We start from the raw sequence: 21,982 nt of genomic DNA on the forward strand, positions 1-21,982 counted from the left end.
GTCCCATGGATTGACGGCAACCCCAATCAACCGCAGGAGGCGTCACTTGATGCAAACCGCAAGAGGTGTTTATTCCAGCGCGCTGGGACCCAACTCAAGGAGTCGAGTCCCTAGCAGAAAATCTTGTAGGTTTATAAAGGCAGAAACCACACATCGGGAGGGGTCGCACATGAAAGGGAAAAGGGGGACAAACCTGCCGGGAAATTTCAAAGGGGGCCTGAGTTTGCTGATAACATACAACATGTTTCCCAATGTTTTACAACAGGGCGTAGATTCTGGTCAGTAGTTTCTGGTAATCCTACTGTTTGAGCACTATCTGGCTATCTGCCTCAATTTACCCTTTTATTCTCTGTTTGGGGCTGTTTCTTGGAACAGCTTTAAGGGCTTTGTTCCCATTACTGGGAAGGAGACCTCAGGGAGTTGAGATAACTGGGAGGGTGACCTCAGACAGCTTTAAAAAATGTCCATTCTTTCACCTGTTGTCCCAACTACTTGATTACATGTTCTTGGATTACATGAACCCTGCAGTTCTTGGCCAATCCAGTCAACATAGCAAGACCCTACCTCAAAATAACAACTGCAGCAACAAAAACAATAAGTAAAACAAATTTAAATTTAAATGTTTTGCTTTTAGATAGGAGGCTCACAAGTTTGAGGCCAGCTTCAACAACTTAGCAAGACCCTGTCTTAAAATAAAAGAATAAAAGGACTGGGATGTAGCTCGGTGGTGGAACACTGATGGATTCAATCCCCAGAACTACACACACACACACACACACACACACACACAAAGTCATTGTTTATATAAAAGTGCCATCATGCTGTGTGTGGTCTTTCTGCAGTTCGCAAAAATGTCTCCACAGAATGAATGTGCCTTATTTGTATTGACTAGTCTCCTATCAGAAATTTATGTTGTTCAGTCTGTCATTGTTCCAAACTTTGAAACATTGAACAGCTCTACACATAGATGAATATTTCCTATTTCAGTAATTTTTTAAAGAATTTAGAGATTTTTCAGCTTCACGGGAAAGTTGAGAGAATAGCACAGAGATAGCCCATATATTGCCCCACACATGCAGTAGCCTCCCCAGTGGACCTGCTTTGACCTTGGGCTTCACTTTCAGTACTGTTTGTCCTGTGATTCTAGATTCATGTATGATGACAGGTGTCTACTCTGGTAGTCTCATACAAAATGGTTTCACCAATGAGGAAAACAACTCCATTTGCAATAGCCTCAAAAAATATAAAATACTTGGGCATCAATCTAACCAAAGAGGTAAAAGATCTCTACAATGAAAACTACAAAACATTGAAGAAAGAAATTGAGGAAGACCTTAGAAAATGGAAAGATCTCCCATGTTCTTGGATAGGCAGAATTAACATTGTCAGAATGGCCATACTACCAAAAGTGCTATACAAATTCAATGCAATTCCAATTAAAATCCCAATGATGTACCTTACAGAAATAGAGCAAGCAATCATGAAATTCATCTGGAAGAATAAGAAACCCAGAATAGCTAAAGCAATCCTTAGCAGGAAGAATGAAACAGGGGGTATCGCAATACCAGAACTTCAACTACACTACAAAGCAATAGTAACAAAAACGGCATGGTATTGGCACCAAAATAGACAGGTAGATCAATGGTACAGAATAGAGGACACAGACACAAACCCAAATAAATACAATTTTCTCATACTAGACAAAGGTACCAAAAATATGCAATGGAGAAAAGATAGCCTCTTCAACAAATGGTGCTGGGAAAACTGGAAGTCCATATGCAACAGAATGAAACTAAACCCCTATCTCTCACTCTGCATAAAACTCAACTCACAATGGATCAAGGACCTTGAAATCAGAACAGAGACCCTGCATCTTATAGAAGAAAATGTAGGTCCAAATGTTCACCTTGTTGGCTTAGGATCAGACTTCCTTAACAGGACTCCCATAGCACAAGAAATAAAAGCAAGAATCAATAACTGGGATAGATTCAAACTAAATAGCTTTCTCTCAGCAAAGGAAACTATCAGCAATGCGAAGAGAGAGCCTGCAGAGTGGGAGAATATCTTTGCCTCTCATACTTCAGATAGAGCACTAATTTCCAGAATATATAAAGAACTCAAAAAACTACACCAAGAATACAAATAACCCAATCAACAAATGGGCTAAGGAAATGAACAGACACTTCACAGAAGAAGATCTACAAGCAATCAATAAACGTATGAAAAAATGTTCACCATTTTTAGTAATAAGAGAAATGCAAATCAAAACTACACTAAGATTCCATCTCATCCCAATTAGAATGGCGATTATCAAGAACACAAGCAACAATAGGTGTTGGAGAGGATGTGGGGAAAAAGGTACACTCATGCATTGCTGGTGGGGATGCAAATTAGTGCAGCCGCTCTGGAAAGCAGTGTGGAGATTCCTTAGAAAACTTGGAATGGACCTACCATTTGACCCACCTATCCCACTCCTCGTCCTATACCCAAAGGGACTTAAAATCAGCATACTACAGAGATACAGCCACATCAATGTTCATAGCGGCTCAATTCACAATAGCCAGACTATGGAACCAACCTAGATGCCCTTCAATTGATGAATAGATAAAGAAACTGTGGTATATGTATACAATGGAATATTACTCAGCTATAAAGAATAATAAAATTATGGCATTTGCAGGCAAATGGATGAAATTGGAGAATATCATGTTAAGTGAGATAAGCCAATCTCAAAAATCCAAAAGAGGAATGATCTCACTGATAAGCAGATGATGACACTTAATGGGGGGTGGGAGGGGGACAAGAATGAAGGAAGGAGGGACTGTATGGTTGGAAAAGAGAGGTAGGAGGGGTGGGGGGGAAAGAAAAAAATAATGGAATGAATCAAACATCATTACTCTATGTAAATTTATGAATATGCAAATGGTATGCTGTTACTCCATGTACAAACAGAAACATGTATCCCATTTTTTACAATAAAAATAAATTAAACAAACATAAACATGAAAAAATGTTCACCATCTTTAGTAATAAGAGAAATGCAAATCAAAACTACACTAAGATTCCATCTCACCCCAATTAGAATGGCGATTATCAAGAATACAAGCAACAATAGGTGTTGGGGAGGATGTGGGGAAAAAGGTACACTCATACATTGCTGGTGGGGATGCAAATTAGTGCAGCCACTCTGGAAAGCAGTGTGGAGATTCCTTAGAAAACTTGGAATGGAACCACCATTTGACCCAGCTATTCCACTCCTTGGCCTATACCCAAAGGACTTAAAATCAGCATACTACAGAGATACAGCCACATCAATGTTCATAGCTGCTCAATTCACAATAGCCAACCTAGATGTCCTTCAATTGATGAATGGATAAAGAAACTGGTATATATATATACAGTGGAATATTACTCAGCTATAAAGAATAATAAAATTATGGCATTTGCAGGCAAATGGATGAAATTGGAGAATATCATGCTAAGAGAGATAAGCCAATCTCAAAAATCCAAAAGACGAATGATCTCACTGATAAGCGGATGATGACACATAATGGGGGTGGGAGGGGGGCAAGAATGGAGGAAGGAGGGACTGTATAGAGGGAAAAGAGAGGTGGGATTGGTAGGGGGAAGGAAAATAACAGAATGAATCAAACATCATTACCCTATGTAAATGTATAATTAAGCAAATGGTATGCTGTTACTCCATGTACAAACAGAAACAACATATATCCCATTTGTTTACAATAAAAATAAATTAAAATTAAAAAAAATAGTTTCACCACCCTGAAAATTCCCCATTCCCTCCTTTCTTATCCTTCAGCCCTGGTAACTACTGATCCTTTTACTCTCTCTGCACTTTTGCCCTTCCCAGAATGTCAGAGTTGGAGTCCTGTTTGTATGTATTCCATTTAGAATGGTTTTTTTCACTTAGTTGCATGCATTTAAGTCTTCTCCACAGAATTTTGTGGCTTGGTTGCACATTTCTTTTCGTGCTGAATAATATTCCTTTGTCTAGATATACCACAATAAATTCACTCATTCACATTGAACAGCACATTGGTTGCTTCCAAGTCTGGGCAATTATAAATAAAGTTGCTACAAACATTCATTTGCAGGTTTTTGTATGTACTTAAGTTTTCTCCTTTGGGTAAATTCGAAGGATCTCTTTTTTATCCCTTGTAGTACTTGGGGATTGAACCCAGGGGTACTCTACCACTGAGCTACACCCCCAACCCTTTTTTTACTTTTTATTTCAAGACAGGGTCTTACCAAGTTACCCAGACTGGCCTTGAACTTTCAATTCTCCTGCCTCAGCCTCCTGAGTTGCTGGGTTTATAGGCATAGCCACTGCCTGGCATTTGCCAGATCTTACGGTAAGAATATGTTTAGTTTTTATAAAACAACATGCAAAATGTGTTCCAACATGGCTCTAGCATTTTGTATTCCCCTTAGCACTGAGTGAAAATTTATGTTTGCTTTGTCCTTGCCAGCTTTTGGTAATATCACTGTTCCATATTGTGGCCATTTTTCATTTTAATGAAGTCCAGCTTATTAATTCTTTTTTTTTCCTCTGTGGTTCTGGCAGGTCACACCCAGGGCTTCATGCATGCTAGGCAAGCTCAGTACCACTGAGCCACATCCCCAGTCCCAGCTTATTCATCTTTCTTGGATCGTACTTAGAGTGCCATGTCTAAAATGTCACAGCTAAACCCAATGTCATCCAGAGTTTCTCCTATGTTATCGTTAAGAAGTTTTTGGGTTTGCAGCTCACATTTATGTCTGTGATTGATTTTGAGATACACACAAACATACACACACACACACACATACACACGTGTATTTTTAGTTGTAGATGGACATATACCTTTATTTTATTTATTTATTTTAATGTGGTGTTGAAAATCAAACCCAGTGCCTCACACGTGCTAGGCAAGTGCTCTACCACTGAGCCACAACCCCAGCCCTTTGTGATGTCTGTGTCTAGGTGTTTTTTGTTTTGTTTTGAAATCTAGTTCTAGCACCTTTTGTTGCAGACTGTTTTAGTCAACTTTTTTGCTGCTCTGACTAAAAGACATGACCAGAACAATTTTAGAGGGGAAAACATTTATTTGCGGTCTCAACGTTTCAGAGGTTCTAGTCCATAGACAGCTGGCTCCATTCCTTGGGACTCCAGGTGAGCAGAACATCATGGTGGAAGTGTGGTGGAGGAAAGCAGCTCACATGATGATCAGAAATCAGAGAGACTTCACTGGCCAGGTACAAACTATATACCCCAAAGGCACTCCCCCCAGTGACCCACCTTCTTCAGCCACACCCGACACTGATTGGGTTAATAATCATTTCACCTCTAAACTTTCTTGCATTGTCTCACATATGAGCTTTTGGGGAACACCTCACATCCAAACCATAACACAGACTCATTTCTCCATTGTACTATTGTATTCATGAGTGATTTGTGACTTCTCTTGTTTTCTTAGCCCGGCTACAGGCTTACATTTTATCCATCTTTTCATAAAACCAGCCTACGGTTTTTTAAAGATTCTTTGCTGATTTATTATTTTTTTTTTCCTGCTTACTTTGGAGTTAATTTGGTTTTCTTTTCTTTTTATTCTTTCCTTTTTTTCTCATTTTCTTAATTTCTTAAGGTGGTAGTGGGGATGATTGGTTTTTCTAATATATGCATTCAGTGACTTAAATTCCTCACTAAACACTTCTTTCATTGCATTACATACATTTTGGTAAGTTGTACTTTCATTCTGGTTTGGTTTGAAATATTTTAAAGTTTCTCTGGAGACTTTTTATTTGCCCTATTTTGTTATTTAGTAATGTGTTGTTTAATCTCTATGCATTTGGGGGATTTTTCAATTAACTCTTGCTATTGATTTCTAGTTAAATTGATTTCTTGTTCTATTTAATTCTTCTGTGATCGGAGAGCATACGTTGTATGGGTTCATTTCTTTCATATGTGTTAAGATGTGTTTTAAGGCCTAGAATCTGTCCTGTCTTGGGTGAATATTCCACATGAGTTTGAGAAAACGTGTACTTTGTTTTTGTATGAAGGTTATAGACAGCAGTTATATTCAGATGGTTGAAGGTACTGTTGAGTTCAACTGTGTCCTTACTGATTTTTTGCCTGCTGGATCTGTGCATTTCTGCTAGACAGGTGTTGAAGTCTCCAACTGTGATAGTGGATTTATCTGTTTCTCCTTTGGTTCAGAACCAATCAGTTTTGGTTCACCTATGTTGACACTCCGTCATTGTACACGTATATATTAAGAATTGTTATTTCTTTTATCCTTATGCAATGCAGTTCTTTGTACCTGATAATCTCCCTTACTCTGAAGTGGGCTCTATCTGAAATTACTGTGTCTAATTGGGCATGGTGGTACACATCTATAATCCCAGTGACTTTGGAAGCAGAGGCAGGAGGATCACAAGTTCAAGGCCAGCCTGGGCAACTTAACAAGACCTTGTCTCAAAAAAAAAAAAAAAAAATACAGAAAGGGTTGGGGGTGCAGCTCAGTGGTAGAGTGTTCCTAGCTTCTACTAGATATGGAAAATGACAAATCCAAAAATAGTGTGGCCTAAAAAAGGGAGTGAAAAAAGAAAGCCCTGCATTGATAGCATCGATCCTTTCACAATGCATTCATTCCCAATGACAAGACAAGCCCTGAGGAGAAAATATCCATACAAGCCTAGACTGGCAGTCTCTGGGAAGAAACCAAAGTATTGACCCTTCCCAAAATAAGTCCTTTCTCAGTGACAGTACAATGAGACCCCAGAGGGAAAGAGATAAATACTGACATGACCTTCTATCTGGCTCACTGACTGGTGACCATTAGACACGCTCTGGCAATAATTAGGTTACCTCTCAGTATAACCTATATAAGCGCAAACTTCCCCTCTGGCCAGTGGCCCATTTTCCACCAAGAGAGTGGGTCCATTGGAGGTGTAATCCCATTCCTGAATAAAAAGCTGAGATGATTCGTGAAATTTGCATCTGGCTAGATCCTTTTGTTCTAACAGGTTCTTTCCTGAGTATTGCAGGAAAGAAGAAAAGAAATACCTGTATTATCTACTCTTGCTTTCTTTTTAAAATTTTTTTCATTATATATATTTTTAGTTATAGATGGACACGATACCTTTATTTTATTTATTTATGTGGGGCTGAGGATTGAACCCAGTGGTTCACACATGTGAGACAAGCCCTCTAGCACTGAGTCACAACCCCAGCCCCTCTGCTTTCATGTAAGTAGTACTACCACAAGTTACCTTTCACCTTTCATTTACTTTTTTTTTTTCCTTTGGATTTTCCCATTTATTTTACATCACCCTCTTCCCTCCCCTTCCTGGTGTCCAACCTGACTGACCCAGGCCCTCACAGGGCGTGACAGGGAGCCAATTCTTAAAAACAAATTCTAAAAATAAATAAGCAGGGGTTCCCACAGTGCAGGATAAAGTCCAGGGGCAGTTGTGGTGGAGTCAGTTCACCAGCAGCGAATGGTCCTCCGAGGCATCCCTTGCACAGCAGCAGAGCAGGCTGCAGGCTGAGCCACTCCCAAAGCGGAACTTGCCAGAGGTGGGGCTGTCCTGGCAGTGTGCCATGTAAGTCTGGAGCTCACTCTTTTCTGCACCAGCAACATCCGGTGCTTGATGGTGTTGTTGAGTGCGTTGAAGAGGCTGATGAAGGAGTAGAGGTAGAGCTGGGAGAAGAGCCACCCTAGGCTACTGCGGCCCTGCTACTCTTACATCACCGCAAACGTCACGAACATGTTGTCCCCGTTGATGAGCGAAAACAGGCACTCAGACACCATCAACAGTGAGTGGAACTTCACGTGGTAGGGCCCCAACACGATCCAGCCGCAGAAGCAATAGCCCAGGTAGATGACAGCCATGTGGCAGCAGAAGTGCATGACGCTGGGCAGAGCCACCCGCAACGTGGCAATGAGGATATTGTACTTGTGGAAGAAGATCATGTAGCGGATGATGCCGACCCAGACAAGCAGCGTGGAGGTGCCCAGGAGGATGCTGCAGACGTCATGGCTCACCAGGTTCTTCGCCTGACACCGATCTTCATGATGGTGCCTGAGATGGTGAGCACATCGCTGGTGACCAGCAAGATGTACCAGCCATTCACAAATTCTAGCCGCTCCCACAGGCTGATCACTCGTCTGCGTTGCCGCCACTTGAACCCGACAAACTCATTCTGCAGCAGGAAGCCATGGAGCAGTGAGCAAGCACACAGCAAGAAGAACAGAGAGCAAGTGAGGATGACCACCACGTCAAACAGGAGTTAGAAGCTGTTGTCTTCATGTCTGGAGACACTGGGGTGCTTACATTCCTGGATGTGGGCCTGGGTGTCCAGGCAGATGGGAATCCGCCCGTTGTGTGCCTTGTTGTGAAATGTGACCAGGACACTGAAGGTGTAGAGTCAGGGATCTCGTTGATGAGGCTCTGGAGGTTGATGGTCTTCAGCTGGAAGTGGATGGTGATGTTGATCAGCTTGTGGAATCTGAGCGTGAGGTTCTTGTAACTGGAGCTGCCGTCGGAGAGGGCAAGAGCGTCACTGGGGGGCGCAGGGTCTTTCAGGGGGATCTACCTGGATGCAGTCAGTGACAACCACTGGGTCAATGTCAAAGGTGGTGTTGGCTGGGTCCACATGGCCCGGTGGTAGTACCTCGGCAGAGAGCCAGCGCGGAGCCGTTGGCCTAAGGGCCACCCCCACCCTGAACATAGGTGTACCCGCCCAGCGACACCTCAGGCAGCATCAGGTACTGGCCCATGGCTTGGAAGATGGCCTGGTAGAGCGGCTTCCTCGTATAGGCTGCAAAGGTGTCATCCGCTCAGTCCAAGTAGCCCTACAGGAAGAGGTGCGGGACGGCGGTATTCTCCCAGAATGTCACCACCAGCTGGTTACTGAGCCCAAACAGGATGAGCTGCATAGTGACCACCAGGATCTTGACCACCTGTGGCATCAACTTGCAAGGCTTCCGGCCTTAGCCTGGAACTTGTCACAGGGACTCGTGAAAAAGTACTTGAGCCAGCGGCAGAGGTCTTCCTCCTCTGGGGGGAGTCGAAGGGACTGGCAAAGTCCCTGCCTGGGTCCCATACCCAGGGTTGGGGGTCAAGAGTTGCTCAGTCTCTAGGCTGTCCTGCTGACACCGTCACAAGCCACAGGCCTGGGGAAGGGTGCTCTATAATGACGGTAACAACTCTGGAACACATCTGCAGACCACTCACTCCATCCTCACCAAGGGTGCCGGTCCTGAGCCGTGCTGGCCTGCCGGAGCTGCCATGCCGGCGCGCGGGGCACGGGGCACGGGCGAGCTGCAGGGCAGCCAGGGTTTGAGCGCCCGCTGCTGTCACTGCGGCCTCGCTGCCTTGCGGCCCCTCATTTACTTTTAATCTATGTTACAGGTTTTCCTTCAGTGATGGTTTCTGTTGATATGTCCTCAGGCTTAGAGACTTTCTCCCTTTGCCTTGTTGGGTTTACTGATAAGCCCATCAAAGGCATTCTTCATTTATCTTTCAGTGTTTTGATCTCTAGCTTTTCTTTCTTTTTTCTTGAGATTTTCACCCGTCTGCCTATAGTACCCATCTGTTCTAGCATGCTGTGCACTTTGCTCTTCAGTCCTTAGCATATTAATCCTGGCTTTTTAAAACTCCCTGATAATTCCAACGTTATGGGGATTGCAGCCTTGGACAGGCTTTTTCCATGTGCCATCCTGTGATCGGTTCTTTTCCCTCACCCCTTGTAAGTCTGCCCAGAGTTCCCTCCACGTCTCTCCCTCTCGGTATCCCTCCCTGCAGGTGTGTTGTTCAGGGGTCCTGTAGGCATTCCCTGGAGTCAGGGGACCACCCGTCAAAGTCACCTACCTTGGCAGGGCATTCAGCAGCGTCTTCAGAATTTCTCAGAGTAAGACAGATGTCAAGTTTTGTCTGCCCACATCAGTTCTTCCTGAAAACTGCCCAGACTCAACCCTGGTCCATATCTCCTCTGTAGACACCAGCCTGGGTATGACACTCACCTCTTCCAACAGCCTCCTGTTGATAGCACCCCTCTCCCAAGGTGGAAAGGTGATGCCCTTTTGTCCCCACGGCTGTTCTGACAAGCACAGTCCTCCCTCAGTGACCCCTGGGGAACCCTTCTCTAGTGGGATCTCCACTGTCTCCAGCCCCTTCCACACTCTCTGGTCACCGACTCTGTGGTTTCCCTGGACACAGGGCAGCTTCTTGAATTCACATGGCCAGACCCTTAGTGTCTTGCTTGGACCCTTTCTCTCCACACCACCTTTGCCATCAGGAGATGCCTTGGCTGTGTCCTCAGGCCACAGCCAGGTGCAGCCTCTGCTCTCCACCATGATCCTGCCGGCCCAGGCTGAGGCTGAAGCAGTTGCTCCCTGGCCTCCCTGGTGCCGCCTCCTACATGATCCTCTGCCTTCTCCACAGCAATGAGAACATCTCTTCAGAATATGAGTTAGAGCCTGTCCCTCCTCTTCAAAGCCTCTGGTGGCTTCGCATTGACTTGGAATGACCTTACCATGTCCTTTGGGCCCTGTAGGCCAACTGTGCTTCCACATTCTCAGCAGAGAGCTGCCTGCACCCTGTCTCTATTGCAGCACCTCTGCCTGACCACCTGGCTCTGCTCCCTGCCTGTGTGGCTGGCAACAGCACGTTGTGTGGCTTGGCACTCACTGAATGACAGCCGCTGCCAAGACCCCGGGTGGGTGCATGTGGGAGCCTTTCTCTGTTTCCAGCTCACATTCATTTCTGGTTTTCTGATCTTGGTCCCAGGGGTTTTGGGGTTTCTGTGGGCAGATGGTTTACTCTTCAACAGCAGCCCCTCTGCTTGTCTCTGGACTAGCTTCTCTCCTGGAGTCACTTATTTTGGGCTTTGTGTTTTCTAAAAATCTGCTAAAATATCTTAATACCTTCCCTTTACTTTTATTTTCCTTATTCTTGTGGATGTTTGTCTGTATGTTCTTAGGGTGATTTCAGTGATTCTCAGATAAGTTATTAATAGTCTCAAATCACTTTTATCTCCATATCTCTCTTAACCTTATTTTCTTTCTTTTCTTTTTTCTTTTTTCTTTTTTCTTTTTTTTTTTTTTTTTTTTTTTTTTGTACCTGAGATTGAGCCCAGGGGCACTTAATCTCAGAGCCACATCCCTAGCCCATTTTTTATATTTTATTTTGAGGCAGGGTCTTGTTAAGTTGCTGAGGCTGGCTTTGAACTTGCGATCTTCCTGCCTCAGTCTCCTGAGCTGCTGGAACTGCAAGCGTGCACATTGTGTCAGGCTGATGATTGATTTTTACTTCTACAAAGTTAGTGCTAAACTCAGCTCAGGATTCCATACATTGAGGAGTAGGTCTACTTTGTCTACTTTTCTAGTTGCTCTGTGGCTTTCCCATGTTGCCTACTGCAATCGCATCTGATCGAATGGGTATGTATTATTACAGGGCCTATTGTCCTTCAAGGATGTGTCCATGGAGTTCTCATGGGAAGAATGGCAGCTACTGGATTCTACACAGAGGTACTTGTACAGAGAGGTGATCCTGGAAAACTACAGCAACCTATTGTCAGTGGGTGAGTATAGCAACCCTGTTCAGCTCAGACCATGAGTCATCAATCACCATTCCTGTCTCATTGACCTACCCCAGGACCTCTGAAGTACTTAATGACTATGAACTTGAACTTTAGAAGTGAGATGTTCCTGGTCCCTCTTTGGCCCTCACCTCCCAGTTGCAGTGTTTCCCAAAATGCAGATGAGCAGTTGTGTTTTGTAGCTTCTGAGCCATTAATTTCATCTCCATCAGTTTGGCCTACATAATTTGTGATTTTCCATTAACAGGATATCATGGTGCCAAACCTGATTTAGTCTTCAAATTGGAGCAAGGAGAAGAGCCGTGGATACTAAATGCCAAAATGTCCACTCAGAACTTTCCAGGTGGGTGAGCACTAGAAAGGTGGGAGGTGTGGAGGTGAACTGGCTGTGCTTGAGGGCCTGGCCCTGCTGGGTGTTGTCCACAGAAGTCCTGGGCGTCCTTGAGTCCTTGCAGCGGATCATGATGAGACAGGAGCGCCTCAGGCCAGCAGTCCCCGACACACTGGGCCTTCTTCCTCCACTGGCATGCCCTCTTCTGACCTGCCTCACGGTGTGCCTCCTGGGTTGGTTTCCTTCCTTCCTACAGTTGACCAGACCTGCTTCCTCTTGCTTGGTGTGACCCGTGTCCCTCTTCTTCCTGTGGGTGGATGGCTTAGACTCCACCCAGAGCCCCACGCCTGCTCTCACATGTATCACTGAGTGGTTTCACACACCTTCCCAAGGGGCCTTCTCCCCAGTTCAGCTTCCTTCCATTCTGAAGGGCTAGGCTTTTCTCCCCACTGTTGTAACACCAGCATTGCCACCTTCCCGCAACTCTCCTGCACGTGGTGCTGGGGCGTATGTTTCTGCAGGGGAGCTCCCTGTGCTCTTTTCCAGGCTTCATTTTGGTGTCAGAAGTGGGAAGGAACTTCCTTCCAAAAATCAGCATTCTTCCCGTTTCCCCCTCTGTTGTTGTGACAGAATGCCTGACAGAAACAGCTGAAAGAAGGAGAGGGTTGTTTTGGTTCATGGTTGCAGAGGTTTCCGTCTGTGGCTGCTTGACCCCCTTGTGATGGGCCAGTTTGAGGCAGAGCATTGTGGCAGAGAGGGTCAAGTGGAGCAGAGCTGTTCACCTCATGGCAGTCGAGAACCAGGGAGAGAGAGGGTGGTCTTGGGCAAAGGTAAGCCCTTCTGGGTGTACCCCATGGCCTGCCTTCTCCACTGGGTCCACCTCCTCTAGTGTCCACCACCTCCTAGGAATGCCGTTGCACTGTGAGTCCCTCAGAGGTCTAAGCCAGTGATGAGCTCAGAGCCCTTGGGATTCAGGTGCTTCCCTAGAGCCCAGCTCTTAACATGCTGCAGTGGGGACCAAGCCTTCCACACAGGAGTCTCCAGGGACACCCTGGCTCCCAGCCCTTGCACTGTCCAGTGCCGAGGTTACTTCCCAGCCCCTGTTGCACCCTGGACTCGGCTCACTTGGGAATTCCATTTCCTTTCTCCTTTGACAGTATTTCAGCTGCTTCTGTGTCTGTTACTGTCTCATCCTTTGAAAAACTACCTTGTTAACCCTTGTATCCCCAGTTGTCACCCACCTTGATCATTTTGTCGTGTGCCAGAAGCTCAGTTGATAGCCATATTCAGGAGCTTTCATCGTCTTAGCTGGTATTGCTGGTTTGTTTTCATAAGCATCCTGTCATTAGTCTGTGAAAATAAACATCCATCTCCAATCCCTGATTTAACCAGAATAAAACAATAAGGAGTCTGCAGCCTCCAATGGCAAGCCGTCTTCCATAGAGCAACTCCACTCAGAAGCCTGGTGACATAGTGCTTGGGCGTCCACCTGTCTCCCTTGTCATCCTGGGGTGAACTCTCCAGCGTCATCAAGTAGCTCCTCCATGCCAGATGTCACCAGGAACTGCTGGACCAAGTCCTGTCTCCTGTAGCAGGATCTCTTCATAGGTGCCCCAGAGTCTTCAGAAACCAGACAATTCCAGTACATTGTTTTAAATTCCCATGCCAGGCCAGCACAGGCCATGCCTGTGATCCCACCTACTCAGTAAGCAGGAGGACATGAGTTCAAGGCTGGCCTGGGTAACTTAGCAAAATCCTATCTCAAAAGTTGCAGAAAGGACTGGGGATATGGCTTAGCAGTGGCATGCTTGCCTAGCATGTGCAAGGCCCAGAGTTCAGTCCCCAGCACCACCAGAAAAAGGTCACGTGGCAGTGCCTGAACTGGTCACGGTGGGTAGCACAGGCTCTAGGAGCAGAGTCCCTGCCCCTGTGATCAGCCCAAGCAGACAGAAGAAGGGCAGTGTCCTCACGCAGGACTGCTATATGGAGGAAGGGACCTGCCTTGGATGTCAGAGGAATTGTGTGGCCATCCCACCTGTGGCATCCAGCACAGCATGCCCTTTTCTCCACTCCTCTTCAGACCTGCTCCTGTTGATGTGATGCATAGTCACCCCTTCCCAAAGGGAGGCAGTGCCTAGACCTGAGCCTAGATAGTGGTCCAGGATACCGTAGGGTGTGTGCAGGGCTGTTGCATAAATACGTGTGTCCCTCGTGATCTGATCAATGAGTTAGAAGATATTGTCTGCTCCAGGCAGGCCTAGTCATGGGGAAGTAATTAGGAAATTATAAGAGAAATGCCTCCTCTAGAAGGGCAGACAGCAGCCTTTGTTGACCACTGCACATTCACCTTTAGAGAAAGGTCAGGGAAGGCTCTGTGCCCTGGCACTTCCATTGAGGGCATCTTTCTGTCATGCTCTGTGAACTTAGCTCGGATGAACTTTTGAGAGAATGCCCATTCTAGGGGCTGTTTCAGTAGTTTGGTCAGTGCCCACCCCTGTTGCAGTGAGTCTTGGAGTATTAAAGATTAAAGAATCAGGCTGTTAACAGACCAACTTGGGGTTCCTTTCCAGACCTTTCAGGCTTCCAGTCTGTGATTTTGGGGGGGGTTCTGTTGTTGTTTTCTGACTAATTCTGTTAAGTAGTAATTCAACAACAGTAGATTACTGTGCAAAGGTGGTCTGCAAACCTAGGCTTTCCTTTCTTCTGGCCACTTAGTTGTTTCCCTCGTGGTGGGTCCACTGCCTCACTTCCTGAAACAAACCCTAACTTGGGCTTTCCACTTGGAGTGCGACTGTGTAGGTAGAGCTCTGGAGCATAAAGAGTGCCAAGGCCCACGCAGTGTCTTGCCTGTGCTGGTCAGCTGTGGTCCTGAGTGGTGCCCCAGGCCTCCACCTGCGCCTGGTCTGGTCATTACCAGCAGCAACAGATAGTGTATTAGCCTGTAGCTGGGCTATCACCTGCAGCCCTGGTTCCCTGGTGATCTCTGCCTTGTGTTACTTGGACATGCTGTGAACTTTTCCTGCATACAGAACTCAGGTCCGACCGCTGACTCGTGTGGTTGCATGTGCACTGATCTCAGATGCAGCTGGGCCCAGAGCGGGCCCTGCCAGGCACCACGCTCTGCCATCTCCGAGGAGCACCAGCACCTTGTTGCCTCTGTCACCCACTCCCCTTCCCTCGGTTCCTGCAGCAGTCCCTCAGCAGATGCTCTGGTTCTCCCTCCAGCAAGTTCCTCAGTGTGGTCCAAGCCCCTGTCAGCCATCCTGGACCACTTGCAAATGTGCTTCTCTGTCCTTTTCTTTCTCATTTTTTACATCACAATCAGACACACCTTTTTAAGGAGGAATACTAATGACAGTCTCCACTGACAAACACCTTTGGTTGAAAGCAAACTGCTTCTTGCTCTCTGCTCTGTTTCCTGGTGTCTTGCTACATGTCCTGTGTGGATGAGGGAAAAGGTTCCTGTAGGAGGAATGGGCTGGCTGTGAAATAAAAGCTATGAAATTTATTCATCAGAAATAAAGACAAAAGACAGAATTATCTTAAAGGCGGGGCATGACCAATTGACCATCCATAAGGGTCTGGCTCTAACAAAGGAAGGAGCTCCTGCTTGGTTTATTTATAGCAGTACAGATCAAAAGGAGACAGGTAGGTGCTTCCTCAGGGAAAAACAGGATGGGGGTAGAGTTAAGCAAGCCATTTGGCTCTAGTGGGTCACTCCCACACCCAGGGCTTGCATTTGAATTTCAGCAGTGAACCAACACAAGATAACCACATTGCCCAGGCAGTTCCTGAGGCCAGATCCTCCTGTCTAATAGCTCAACCAAGCTTGGTTCACAAACAAGCCATGGGTGGCTCCCCGCACCAGTAGGTCTTGGCTGTGCTAGTCCTTTCCTGTTTCCATGCCAAGCAGTTCTCCTCCTCAGGAATTTTGTACTTGGCATTTCTTCTGTTTGGAGTGTTAGGCTTTGTGACTCATTCATCCTCCTTTTAAAATTAATAATTGTATTTTTATATCTTTACTTTATGTATTTACATAATGTGGTGCTGAGGATTAAACCCAGTGCATGTGTGAGGCAGGCACTCCACCACTCAGCCCCCGCCCCAGCCCCAGCCCCTCATCCTCCCTTTTCGGTTGTATTTTTTGCAGTACTGGGGATGGAACCCAAGCCTTCACACATGCCGGGCAAGCTCTACCACTGGGCCACAGCCCAAATCTTTTATTTTATTCTGAGACAGGGCCTCCTGAGTTGCTGAGGCTGACCTGGGGCTTGCAGCCTCCTCCTTAGCCTCCTATGTCCTGGGATGGCAGGCATGCCATTCCTCCTGGCTTCATCCTCCTTCCTGAGGTCTCATTGTCACAGACCTGAACGTCTTGCCCCAGGAACCTTGTGTCCTCTGAATTCACTTTTTAATTAAGTAAAATATCACAGTAATAAAATTCAGATATAAAATAAGTAGGAATTGGGCCCTAAGTGCAGGGTAAGTTTTTTAAGCCCTTTTAGAAAACTTTTTTCGATCACTGCTAATTCACTGCCAGTTTCCTGAGGGTTTGGTTTGGCTTGATTCCAGTTCCCCCTTGCCCACTCCCCCCCTGTGCTTGGCCAGTATTTTGTTTGAACCAGTGTCACAGGCCTAGTAACACAAGAAAAAGAGTCTTTGGGGGCTGGGGTTTTGACCAAGCAGCCCAGCACTTGCCTAGCACATGCAAGGCACTGGGTTCGATTCTCAGCACCACATATAAATAAATAAAATAAAGGTCCATTGCCAACTAAAAAATATTAAAAAAAAAAGAGAGAGAAAGAAAGAAAGAAATAGACTCTGGTTTTTTTGTTTGTTTGCTTTTGGTTTTTGGTTTTTTTGTGGTTGTCCTGGGACTGAGGCCAGGGCTTCGTGCATGTGAAGCAAGTGCTACTCTCCCAGCTACTACGAGCATTTTTAAGCTCTTTAATTAATTCCATATTAGAATTTTAAGAACTGCATTTTGTTCTGTTTTATTTTTTCTTTGAAGTCTTGGAAGAATGGTACCAGAAAAATCAAGATGAGCTTAAACGTGTTGAGAGAAGTTATGCTTGTAATATGTTCAGAAAACTTCATGTAAGCAAAATGCACATTTCTTCAAGACAGAGATTTCATAAGTGTAACACACTTGGGGAAAGCTGGACACAAAATTTGAGTTCAAACAGAAGTTATGTAAGAAAGATTCCTGATGGTTTTTATGGTTGTGAGGAATCATATTTTCTTGAACATCAAAGAATTCATAGCATAGGAAAAAACTGTGTGTGTAACGAATGTGGGAAAGCCTTTTGTTGTAGGTCACAGCTCATCGTGCACGTCAGGATCCACACGGGTGAGGGGCCTTACGAGTGCACCAAATGTGAAAGAGCCTTCAGTGCCAAGTCCAACCTGAACTCCCACCAGAGAGTCCACACTGGAGAGAAGCCCTACTTGTGTGTCAAGTGCGGGAAGGTCTTCTCTTTCAGGTCGCAGCTCATTGTCCACCAGGAGGTCCACACAGGAGGGAAGCCCTTTGGTTGCAGTGAATGCGGGAAGGCCTACAGTTGGAAGTCTCAGCTCATTTTGCACCAGAGAAGCCACATGGGCGTGAAACCCTATGAATGCAATGAGTTTGGGAAGGCCTTCAGTTTGAAGTCCCCATTCGTTGTACACCAGAGGGCTCTCACAGGAGTGAAGCCTCAAGTGCAGTGAGTGTGGGAAAGCCTTTAGGAGTAAGTCCTACCTCCTGGTTCACACCAGAATGTACACAGGAGAGAAGCCCTACCGGTGCGGCGACTGTGGGAAGGCTTTCAGCATGAAGGCTCAGCTTGCAGCGCACCAGGGTGCTCACACAGGGAGCAGCCCTCACCAGTGCAGCCAGTGTGGGAAGGACTTCGGCAGGAAGGAGCAGCTCACCGCTCACCTTCGTGCCCACACCAGGGAGAAGCTCTACAGGTGCAGCAAGTGCGGAAAGGCCTTCAGCAGCAAGTCGTACCTGGTCGTCCACAGGAGGACACACACAGGAGAGAGGCCCTACGAGTGCAGCCTGTGTGAGAGGGCGTTCTGTGGGAAGTCACAGCTCATCATCCATCAGAGGACTCACTCCTCAGAGAAGCCCTACGAGTGCAGCGAGTGTGAGAAAGCCTACCCCAGGAAGGCGTCCCTTCAGATCCACCAGAAAACCCACTCAGGAGAGAGACCTTTCCAGTGCACCAAGTGTGGGAAAGCCTTCACTCAGAAGTCCTCCCTCAGTGAGCACCAGAGAGTCCACACAGGAGAGAAGCCATGGAAGTGCTCCGAGTGTGGGAAAGCCTTCTGTTGGAATTCAGGGCTCCGCATACATAGGAAAACGCACAGGGGGGACATCCGAGTAATGAAGTGAACGTGAGGGGCTTTCTCGCGGGTGCTGATGCTCTGCAGACCTCAGAGGACCAGAGTGATGACCAGAGGTCTTGAAAGTGCACTTGCATCAACAAGTCGTGGGAGAGACCAGTGCAGCTGGAAAGAGCATGAGAAGCCCTCAGGAGTCAGTCTCAGAAGGACTGAAGGGATGGGAGGCAGGCAGTGTACCAAGTAAGATGTGGGGCATTCGCACTGAGAACACCTTGCAAGTTTACTCAGTCACAGAACCATTTTCCATAGGAACTGTGTTGCATGGAAAGCCACATTCCAAATTTGAAGCTATGATTTCATAAAATAAAAAAAAATCTTATTATAAACAGTGGACTTTTTCATGGGGGAGTCTAAAGTCTTTCATTTCTTTTTAATATGTAGATAAACTAAAATCACAAGGTACTTGTTCTGAAGGTTAAGGAATATTTTGTGTGACTTTCCTTAATGAACACTGAGTGGCATTTTTCAAGACTTTGATATTTTATTTTTTAATGTAACTTGTTATATATATTTGATAGTTTGTGACATAACACCCCCAGTATTCTCCATATTAAATGCTAAGTACCAGCATTGTCTCTTTATTTCTTAGCACTAGAACTGAGAACTTTTTGGCTTATGATTGGAAGCGTAGAGTCCTGCCCGCACCTGCATCGCTTCCTGAGTAGTCATGTCCAGGAGCAGATCAGAACAGGCTGCAGGGCTGCTCCTCGAGAGAACACATTATGCCAGGCTGGTGGCCACGCCTATAATTCCAGTGACTTGGGAGCTGAGGCAGGAGGATGGCAAGTTCAAGGCCAGCCTCAGTAACTTAGCAAGGCCCTCAGCAACTTAGTGAGACATATCTCTAAGTAACAGATAAAAAGGGCTAGAATGTAGCTCAGTAGTAAGAGCACCCCTGGTTCAATCCATAGTACCTCCCCCACCAAAAGAAAAAAAAAGCACATCGTGGCACATACCTTCCCTGTGAGCAGGTCTGTCTGTTCACTGACTGGTAGGAGCTGGCTTGTTTTCTCTGGAGAAACACCTCCTCTGTCCTGTGCTGTCAGGATGTCCTTCCCACTGGCCAACAGGAGAGCATTATGCCCCCTTGCTGGACAAGGATGACCTCTTTCTCAGGATTCTAAAATTCACTCTCACGTGAACAGGAATGAGTGTGGGAACTCATTCGTTCTTATCTCAGGATTCTGTTGAGGTCATTAGTTGTGCTAAATTGGTTCCCCGAGTAAGTTTGCATGTTCTTCTGCTTGGGCCTTTTGTGTGCTTACATACAACAGTATATGTGTGTGTGGTGCAGGAGTCTTGATTAAGATAATGAATTTCTCTTTCTTACAATGTAAAGGCTTTAATGGAAAGCCGTTGCCTGGGGTGCTGTATGGTGACACATTTTTAGAGAAAAGTGGGTTATATGGTGTTTTCCTGACATGAGAAGAAAATTAGATTCCTGTTTATATCCTAAAATAAGAACTTTTTGACCCTTCATGTTAAATAGTATTATTGGCTGTGTACAACTAGAATCTGTGACTTCTGCCAGTGAGATGTTGGGACATTGAGAAACTGTTGCCATGGAAAAATCTTAAATGATAAGGAAGTTGTGACCAGAGACGGGTTGGTAGGTTTGATCAACAGAACTGTGTCAAGGGTTGGAGTGGTAGGAAATAGATGTGGCATTCCTGGAGAACTTAAGTTGCGATAGAAGAAGAAATGCAACATGGGCACAGTGGCACATGCCTGTAATCCCAGCTACTTGGGTGGCTGCAGCAAAAGCATGGCAAGTTGAAGGCCAACTTCAGCAACTTAGCACGGCCCTAAACAACTCAGCAAGACCCTGTCACAAAATAAAGAATAAAAAGGGCTGGGGATCTAGGGTTGTAGCTCAGTGGTAGAGCTCTTGCCTGGCACGTGGGAAGCACTGGTTTGATCCTCAGCACCACATAAAAATAAAAGTATTGTGCCATCTGCAACTAAAAAAATATATTTTTAAGGAAAGGGCTAAGGATGTGGCTCAGTGGTTAAGTACCCCTGGGTTCAGTCTCCAGTACCAAAAAATAATTTTAAAAATCAAAAGAAGAAATATACAGTATCATGTAACTGCATATTTCTGGGTGAATAAACTAGAAACAGATCGACTACCTATGGGTTGTGAGACTAGAGTAAGGGGGTGGGACAATTACCTGAGTTGTCTTTTTGTATTTTTCATTATTAGTACATATTAATTGTACCAAAGAATGGGTTTCTTTGCATATAATATGCATACATGCATATAATGTACTGAGATAGTATCTGCCCTCCCTATGTATATTTCCTAAATACAGAACTTCAACTAATGTCCTCATCCTTAAGAACTATGAGGAATTAGTGGATTCTAGTTAGGAACTTTTCATAGAGATATGGATAGGCAGTTCTGACCAAGCAAGTAACTATAGTATGGAAAATGAGAACCAGGTCTTTCACCATTGGTAAAGGAAGTCAGAAATGTTGAAGAGGAGGTCCTCTGGTGTTGGTTTGGGGTGGGAAGTATGAGTATGAACTCACAGCTGTGTAGCGACATAGGCATAGATGTGCATACTTCTTGCTTTATATCCTAACATCCAATAAAAATAAGCACACTGGCTCTTCCTAACTTGCTCAGATTAGTGTGGGGCAAAATCAAGCATACCCACGTGGGCATAATGGAAGTACTGCAGGAAGGGAGAGAGAAAAAGAAGCAAAGAAGGCAGTCGGACATAATAGCTAAAAACTTCCCGACTTTGATGAAAAGTTCTCATTTATACATTCAAAAAGCTCAGTGAACTCCAGACTGAATACATGCAAAGAAAGAATATTATCTAATACCTAATACTAAAAATACTGAAATCTGAAAAGAAGAAAATGTTGAGAGCAGAAAAGAGAAATGGATCACAAGGGAAATCCATTACGATCAATGGCTAACATCTCTTCAGAAACAGTGGAGGGCAGCAGGAAATGGAATCTAGTATTCAAGGGGAACTAGTGTGCCAACCAAGAATCTGAGGCCTGGTAAAGCTCCGCTGCCCACCTCCCCACCCCACATGTAGAAGTGGAACCTGTCAACACCACAGGAAGGAAGGTGGGAGCACACTGTACCAAGCCAGGGAAAGGGCTCCAGATGGCGACTTCAGGCCAGCAGAACAAATGAAGGGAACAGAGAACCAGAAAGAGAAAACATGGCAAAAATGACAAAAACTGTACACATATGCTTCTGTTCTTCCCTCAGCTTCTTTAAAAGATATAAAATTAGCTGGGCATGGAGGTACATGCTGTAATCCCAGCAGTTTGGGAGGCTGAGGCAGGAGGATTGCAAGTTCAATGCCAGGCTGGGCAACTCAGCAAGACTGACTCAAAATAAATTTAAAAGAGCTGGGGCTGGGCTGGGCTGGGGTTGTAGCTTAGTGGCACAGTGCTTGCCTAGTATGTGTGAGGTACTGGGTTTGAGCCTCAGCACCGCATATAAAATATATGGTGTCCATCTGCAACAAAAATAGGGCCGGGGCTGTTCTCAATCTCCAGTACCCTCCCCAATAATAACAACAATAAATAATAGGTTTTTAACGTGGTTGGAATCAAGATAGTATAAATTAGTAGTGACTATTCCTGGAGGAAATAACTCAAAAAATATGGTGAAAAAAATCTCTAAGAAA

General features: G+C 45.4%; 1 protein-coding gene, 1 long non-coding RNA gene and 1 pseudogene across 4 annotated transcripts in view; 1 reads left to right on the plus strand and 2 right to left on the minus strand.

The window, feature by feature from the left end:
• The window catches only part of ZNF26 (zinc finger protein 26), a 28,262-nt gene extending 9,199 nt beyond the window's left edge, over window positions 1-19,063 (plus strand). The window contains exons 2-4 of one of the 2 annotated variants that reach the window (XM_079149440.1): window positions 11,461-11,587; window positions 11,853-11,948; window positions 16,948-19,063. In XM_079149440.1, the coding sequence (XP_079005566.1) occupies window positions 11,461-11,587; window positions 11,853-11,948; window positions 16,948-17,645 (921 nt within the window). In that variant the 3' untranslated portion in view covers window positions 17,646-19,063. Of the gene's footprint in view, window positions 1-11,460; window positions 11,588-11,852; window positions 11,949-16,943 lie in introns of both variants that reach the window. The other variant, XM_079149439.1, reaches the window with a different exon arrangement.
• The window catches only part of LOC306667122, a 62,440-nt gene extending 42,249 nt beyond the window's left edge, over window positions 1-20,191 (minus strand). The window contains exon 1 of the long non-coding RNA XR_013765451.1: window positions 19,086-20,191. This is a non-coding gene — a long non-coding RNA (uncharacterized lncRNA). The remainder of the gene's footprint in view (window positions 1-19,085) is intronic.
• LOC306668923 (mucolipin-1-like) lies at window positions 7,159-9,296 on the minus strand (annotated as a pseudogene). Its single transcript has 2 exons — window positions 9,252-9,296; window positions 7,159-9,152 (listed from the first exon to the last, which is right to left on the minus strand). The product of its transcript is annotated as a mucolipin-1-like (transcript).
• Window positions 20,192-21,982: the final 1,791 nt, after the last annotated feature.

Source organism: Sciurus vulgaris (genome assembly GCF_902686455.1).
Source record: "Sciurus vulgaris genome assembly, chromosome: 8".
Lineage (NCBI taxonomy): Eukaryota > Metazoa > Chordata > Mammalia > Rodentia > Sciuridae > Sciurus > Sciurus vulgaris.